Source organism: Spinacia oleracea, chromosome 3, assembly GCF_020520425.1.
Source record: "Spinacia oleracea cultivar Varoflay chromosome 3, BTI_SOV_V1, whole genome shotgun sequence".
NCBI classification, from domain to species: Eukaryota; Viridiplantae; Streptophyta; class Magnoliopsida; order Caryophyllales; family Amaranthaceae; genus Spinacia; species Spinacia oleracea.
Genome location: NC_079489.1, coordinates 7,416,301 through 7,423,845, shown reverse-complemented (window position 1 = coordinate 7,423,845; position 7,545 = coordinate 7,416,301). Strand labels below are relative to the sequence as shown.

Sequence of the window (7,545 nt, the reverse complement as noted above, 5' to 3'; positions counted from 1 at the left end):
TTTCCGGTATAATCTCAAAAGTGGGACTTTTAAAGTGGTACTTGACAGTGGAAGCTCGTTGGGGAAATTAGTCCCGCTCGTAAATCCTTTGGTTGCACCTTAACTATGCTTTGGCCGCATCACAGATCAAGTAGTTGCGACATATACATATATTTTGTCGCAAGTTTTGACGTTTATCACTTTACTATTAACTATATACTGTTTGTTTCGTTATGCTTAACCATGTTTAGATATGCTTTGGCTTCAAGAACATGTTCTTATTTATTCTTAAGAGTGTTTTGGCCAATTGGCCTTATCAACGCCTTCCATTATTTATATTTATATATAGTTTCTTCTTTTCTTCTTCTTTTCACTTTTTTTATTTGACTTGCAAAGTTGGATTTTGTTTTGAGGGACTGTAGGGGTGGGGGAAATTTGAGGAGGAAATTAATAGTACTTATAGTTGGCCCTGTTGGCTTGTGTAACTACAAGAATATACTATATATATTTGTTGAGCACAAGAGCATAACTGCATAGAGGCGTATCCCACGTATAATATAACACAACACAATATTTTCTCCTCAATAATATTTTACAATATATATAAGTTTGTTTAAAACCCCAAGAAGTCCCGATATATACAAGTCTAGGGTTTGCAATTTGCAAATTGCAAATACAACTCCTTTATCAATGTCGATCACGCAACCTTCTGAAAACAACAACCTTTGCAACGAAAACAACGTTGTTTTTAGGATCGACGAACTAGATGATAACATATTAACCTTGATCTTATCAAGGATAACCTCATGGATTAATTTAGTTCAATGCCGATCCGTTTCAAAGTGTTGGAATATCATCATCTCTCAACCGGAATTCCTTCGTCGTCTCTCCTCAAAGTTGTTCCCATTCACCCTTTACCTCGAAAGTCGTACGAACATAATCTCCATAACATCCGAGCACCCGTTTTTCCAATCTCAAAAACTCCCTCACAAATTCGACATACTCGTGTACGAGATTTACGACTCGTTGGTTCTTACTCTGACCTCTTGATTTTTTATCGTTTTTATTGCTATCTCGAAAAAAAGCCTACCACATTATATAATCTGCAATCCAATTACTAGAAAGTACATCAAATTAGTTGAATTTTTGTTTACGGGAACTTCTAATGAAATCGAATACGTCAAGGCAATTGAACTTGCTGGGAATTTGGAGGGCGTTAGTAGTATTAGTGTTAAGGGTGATGGAAATGGAGGTTATAGATTTGTGCGCATTGGAAAAACAACAAGTAATTATTATCTCGAAGGCAAATATACGTTGGAAGTATTTTCTTCGGAAACCGGTAAGTGGAGCAGATACCCTAATGTATACAGATTCATATTTTGTTCCTCAAATTCTGTAACTCTAAACAACAAGCTTCATTGGTTAGGAAATAATGGTATTCTAGTGATTGATCCATTTAGCAATGACATGACACAATATCGCATAATCAAGACGCCCAAATATTGTTTATCTAACCTTGGAGTATGCCGAGGAAGACTTAGATTGGCGGAGTTGTCATATGACAAATCTGGCGATGTTAGTACCACACTAACAATACTGACTGTGTGGGAGCTCGAAGATTATGATGATGATGACGGAACTTGGGTTGTTGTGTATTCTAAGGTGTTAAATAGAAATATGTTTCACCTTGTAAATTTACAGTTATTACCCTTCAATCACTAAGGGACTATGTCGGATCAATGGTATTTCATTTCATCCCTGTGATTGTGATGTTGTATATCTGTTGAACGACAAACAACAAGTTGTTCGGTATAATCTCATTAGTGGGACTTTTAAAGTGGTGTTGTACCTTCCGGAATCGTGGCGGAAATTAATCCCTCTCGTGAGTCCTTTGGTGGTACCATAACCAAGCTTTGAATTGGCCGCATCGACATGCTCTTATTTATTAGCTATGTACTGTTCTATTATGCTTAACATTTTTTAGCGATGTTTTGGCTTCATCAACATGTTCTTATTTATGATTAACAAGTTCATAATGCTTTAGCCTCATCAACGTGTTCCATTATTTCCATTTATTTTAATTTTTGTGTAGAAAACATGTACAAGTGTACAACATTCATACAATCACACATTCGTAACCTTATCAATAGGGCATGGTGGCGATAGGTCTTCTTTATACACGTACATGTATTGTTGTTTTTATCGCTTATGGAGGTGCACTTGGGTTAGAAGAGTAAACATGTTATCAAAGCGGCGTTGTTGCAATAAAAATTGCTTTAAATTTATGGAAGATTTTGCAATAGCTACATTAACCATAATGTATTTAATCTCAACTATTGAAATAAAGTTGACCAATCTAAACCGTTGATTATGTTGACTTCAAAGTATTTTATTCTTTAATTAAAATTAGTTTTTCAATAAAAAAATAAATGCATTAAAAATACCCTAGCTACTTTCATATTCCAATCATCCACGTTCTTATAAGCAGTTTTTATCACCGACAAAAAAAAATGAACAAAATTTCTGAAACATCAATTCAAAATTGATGTTCTTGTTGTGAAATTAACGATTTGATCCTCATAATCGGGAATTCGGGGGTTTTGGTAAAAGTTTTGAAACTTCAATTCAAAATCAATCGCTACTGCCAGAAGTTGCTAGGGGTGGAAGTTACAGAGAGAATTGCATATTATGGGATACATCAAATTTGATCAGCTATTTAATTGGAACGTTGGGGCAGTCAACCGCTACTGCGGCAGCAAATGTGAACGCTTGAGTGGATTTGGGTCTCTTTTCCCTGTAATTGGTGCGATTATTGCTGATTCTTTTCTGGGTAGATATTGCACCATTGAGTAGGCGTTTGTTAGGAGTTTCTCCAGGATCAGGAATAAGAAAATACCGAAAATTAAATCAAGAGTGAACGTGTTAAGATACTGGAGGAGGATTTCAACTTTTTTTTTTATTTAAAAAAATTATTTATTTATTAATAAAAAGTCAACATAATTAACGGTTCTGATGAATCAACAAAGATAAAGGATTGAGATTCATTTTAATATGGTGGCTACCATAAATGGTAGTCATTGAAAAGTCTTCCTAAATTTATATTATAAATCACAATATATACAGGTCGAGAAAAGTTGACTACATTTATACATACACACGCAAGTACTCCTAGAAATTAAACAGTATTCATCATAAGATCGAGTTTGTTCTACACTAATCCCGGAATAGCTCATGTTGAGGACGGAAAAGATACTTAGTTCCGAAAGTAGACCGATAAACAACAACCAACAACGGAAAATGCAGACGGATGTAGACAACGCCGGTGAACCAAGCAAACACAGCAACAATAATCCACACCGATTTGTAAGGCAAAAGGATAATGATAGATATAGTAAAAACTAGTAGTATTGTCAATATGGAGAAGAGAAGCATAGCAAGACCAACCATCAATTTCAATGGTAGTGATACTAAGAAATCCTCTTCCGCGTACGTTGATGTCAGAATTGAAAGAAATGTTAATATTGATGCAGTTGACGATAACAAAGAGAATGCATCTGAGATAACAAACACCCAAAAGAGTTTCTCATTGTTTCCTTTGTTCGGTGGCTGAAAGATTGCTTGAAAAACTATGGTCGCGACAAGAGCTGCTACCACCATACATGAAGTCGAGGTCTTTCGCATCCAATTCTCCCCTTCTATACGTAACTGTGCATGTTCTCTGTTGAACATCTCTCGTGGCGTTTCCTTGCTTTCCACTGCCTCTGTGTCACTTATTTGCGTTAAGATAGAATTTTCAGAATGGGCATATTGACGCGGTACTATACTTTCAACTGCCTGCCATCATTATCATCCTCGCATTAGAAGTCAAATACATACATTAAAAAATATTTATCCATTTGAAAAGATCGAGTACATGTATAGGTAGACTAAGTTGGGAAATGAATCACCTGAAACCATAGGAGTTATGTTTTGTTTGCCTTATCTTGACTTATTTCACACAAAATGAGTTCAGATAATGGAAGATAAAAAAAGTAAGTTATTTTCAGACATTTTCACACCCAAATAAGTTTATTTTCGTTCAGATAAGTCAAGTGAAGTTCAGCTAAGTTCAGATAATATAAGTTCATACAAAATAATTTAAATACAACGAAGCCTTAGTTGGAAAATGAATCACCTGAAACCATAGGAGTTCTCGCTGCATTTGAAGAGCTGCACCAGACGCGCTATCAAGTATATCAGGCTCTGGTAAGGAGGCAGCTAAGTGAAGAATGTTGTTTCCATTGAAAGGATTCGTGTAAGCGGTAAGCAAATGCCTAATACCTTCTAATTGGAAAATATGACTAAAGATCTTCTCTTGACGGTACTCAACAGCAGCGTGAAATATGGTTCTACTCTTATGGTCCTTTTCCCATATTAGATCTGGGTAATGCCGGATGAGGGTTGTGACAAACTCGTAGTTTCCCATCTGTATCGCAACAAAGAGCAGTTCAGGCTGAGGGAATGATAACATATCGGAGATTTTCTGATGATTTCTGGTTTCTATGACTCTTTTCCATAGGTGCTCAACAAGTTCATGTTTGCGATGATCTTGGTTCTGCTTCCTCACTGAAACATAAATACATCCACCATAATTCATTACAGTACTCCATAGTAAACTGTGAAAATAATAATTACTTTAGCGCGAACTTAACCCTTCATTTTTTGTGGAAGATAACGGAGTATTCTATGGCTTATGGTACATATTCAGCTGTAAACAACAACTTTAGCCACCCTAAATGACAACTATCTCCGTTTCATACTGATCTTTACAGTTAGGGATGGGCATGGGTCCAGGACCCGGTTGAACCCGGCCCATATTTAACGGTCTGGGTCTAATTATTTGAGATCCAATGGATCTGGGGCGGATCTGGATCCATGTGTTTAAAAACGGGTCTGGGTCTGGGTCTAATATTCTCAGACCCAGACCCGGTCCAGATCCGGCCCATGGACCCGGTCAATTTATTAGAAATTAGAAATTAGAAATAGTCTAATTAGATACATGCATGCTTTAGTATTTTGGCACTAATTTGCGAATTGTGATATTTTATGTATCGAATGTGAATATATGATGGTAAATCGGTTAAATTAATGGCGCGGGAAAATTTTCTAAGACAAAAATGTTAAAAATAAACAAATAATACTAGACCCATTTTTGACCCGAGACCCATTAAACCCATTGGATCTGGGTATGGGTCTGAATTTTTCAGACCCAATGGATATGGGATGGGTCTGAATCCGCCTAAAAAATATGGGTCTGGGTCTGCTCACCAGACCCGGTCCAGATCCGGGCCATGCCCATCCCTATTTACAGATACTGCACCATTAGTATGTCCACCATAATTCATTATAGTACTCCATGTCTCCATAGTAAGCTGTGAAAAAATAATAATTATTCAGGCACAAGTTAACCCTTCATTTTTTTTTGTGGAAGCTAACTGATACACTATGGCTTAAGGTATATACTTCGTATTAACTTGTAAACCACAAGTTTAGCCACCCCAATGTCATAAATTTACGCTATTACAGAGATCAAGGGGTTGAAAAGTTACACGGGTTCCAATTGTAGTTGAGGTGACTATGGCTCTCCGTTTGGGTCTTTCTAGCCAAGACGTGTAATGGCGTAAGTGAGTTTCCATTCCGTCTAGTGGCTAATCCATCGTCTCCATCTTCTTTTAAGATCTTCAAGGCCACATCTGCATATATTTACTTATGTATATGTTTGTCATGTTGTATATAAGAAAGCCAAGAAAGCCAAAAGTCACAAAAGTACAGACATAAAAACTAACCGTAAAGATCTTTTTCGAGGGTAGCAATAAGTAGATCGGTGCGTTCCTCGTTGGATAAATGTCCAAAACAATCAGGCATGAGATGATTGACCATTTTCTCATGGCCTTGCAAGACAGCAATTTGAATTGGTTTCATTCCTTTGCTACCAGGAATGTTGGCCAGATTTCGGTTAAGAACTTGCATCTCCTCCACGATATCGACCACACCCGATGCAGCAGCCAAAAAGAAGGCGGTATTTCCTTCATCATTAGGCAGCCGCAAATCCAATTGTTGGCCAGTTGATAGGGCGTACGCTAGTAATTGCTTCACGAAACTATAGCGCCCCGCAGCTGCTGCTATATGCAGAGCAGTATCACCCTTTCTCGAAATTTTCTCATGGAAGCAATCAGAATGTTTTGCATGGATTTGTTCAGCAGCTTTCCAATCACCACGGAGGCAAGCTTTTTGTAGACATAGATGGTAATCTTGGAAGTGTTGGCCGGCATCTGTTTATGGAGTATCAGGTATTAGGAGGCCGTAAATACTATGCCGTACTTACTATTATGCACAGGATCAGGCCATACTCCATTATTTTAAGCTAAAGCTTAAAGCAATACAGAGTCCTAGAACAGAGTCCATTACTCCATTAGTTTAAGCTTAAAAGAGTCCTAGAATTAATCACATTAAGGTCTAAAACATCGAAAATAAAATGTTTGAACTTATGAACCTAATTGTTCTGGAAAGAGCTAGAACACATGCTTTTATTTAGCCAAAAATATGCCATAAAATTTATGTTCGAGACAACATATACATACAAATATACAACCTTTAACTAAATTAAATATGGATACGACTAATACGAGCCAGATAAGAGTAGTATCTTGTTTTTAATGCAACATTAATTCCACACTCATATGTAAGAACAAGGCTAAGAGTTTTCCTTACCAGAAGAAGGCAGTGGTTGAGATTGATGTATATCATGTCTGATACCAAGTTCCAGATCATTTCGATCGGGGGGCGCCATCGAAGTACACCTTTTAAGGCTATGAACTAACTTTAGTTTTGGATGGGAAAAGCTGATCAACAGATTGTAGGCTGCTTAGGTTGAAGCTACCCTTACACATATATATGACATGCTAATTACTACTACATACTACAGAAGCTTAAACTTCCCGAAAGCTCGGCGAAATTTCCTTCTGATAAATGGCGCAGGAAAAGCACTTGACTCACAAACCATGTTTTGTTTTCTTTGTCTTTGTTTAAAGTTTCTGTAATTCCATTCCATGTACATGAAGGCCATTTCTGCCCCAAAAGCAGAATGCCTTGGTACCTTTACAGCATCAGTAAAAAAAGTTTTTAAAATATATGTAGATATAGTACTACTGATCATGTAATAAAAGGAACTGCAAACAATAGTTTGTTAACGAAAACCAAGATGAGAAGATAAGCTTGGATTTATTTTATTTGTAATCTATCCAGAAAGTTATATTCTTGCGGAGAAGGTTACCAAATTCTGTATTCTAGTCCTTGTTGCAATGTATCCACTTTCCATCCATCTGCATAAATACGTAGAGAGTGATAGGATTAGGAGGGTTTATGGTGGCAGATCTTAAACACTTAAACTAAAAGGATAAGGGCAAAATCAGAAAACGGTTAAGAATGTAAACCAAATTGATGAATGTATAAAGTTGTGACGTGCTAAAAACAGGTGCTGTTTTAGTAGCAAAATTCGCCTAATTTGACTATGGTGCAGTTTGAAAC

At 36.8% G+C, this 7,545-nt stretch overlaps 1 protein-coding gene across 2 annotated transcripts; it reads right to left on the bottom strand.

Annotated features, from left to right (window-relative positions):
- Positions 1-2,999: 2,999 nt before the first annotated feature.
- Positions 3,000-7,342, bottom strand: LOC110797604 (uncharacterized). 2 transcript variants are annotated; one of them, XM_056838519.1, is made up of 6 exons: positions 7,292-7,342; positions 6,730-7,114; positions 5,805-6,290; positions 5,568-5,711; positions 4,154-4,584; positions 3,000-3,813 (listed from the first exon to the last, which is right to left on the bottom strand). In XM_056838519.1, exons 2-6 carry the CDS (start codon positions 6,806-6,808, stop codon positions 3,193-3,195), a joined length of 1,761 nt encoding a protein of 586 aa, XP_056694497.1. In that variant the 5' UTR covers positions 6,809-7,114; positions 7,292-7,342; the 3' UTR covers positions 3,000-3,192. The 2 variants fall into 2 exon arrangements, with proteins under 2 accessions (XP_056694497.1, XP_021858407.1); XM_022002715.2 differs by having other exon boundaries at positions 6,730-7,337.
- Between the last annotated feature and the right edge of the window lie 203 nt (positions 7,343-7,545).

Excerpts from the sequence above, each read along its gene's own strand:
- LOC110797604 (XM_056838519.1), bottom strand. The coding sequence starts at position 6,808 with ATGGCGCCCCCCGATCGAAATGATCTGGAACTTGGTATCAGACATGAT. Across the intron at positions 6,291-6,729 it reads TCAACCACTGCCTTCTTCTG|ATGCCGGCCAACACTTCCAA; the intron begins GTAAGGAAAACT and ends CTCCATAAACAG. Across the intron at positions 4,585-5,567 it reads CAACTACAATTGGAACCCGT|TGAGGAAGCAGAACCAAGAT; the intron begins GTAACTTTTCAA and ends TTTATGTTTCAG.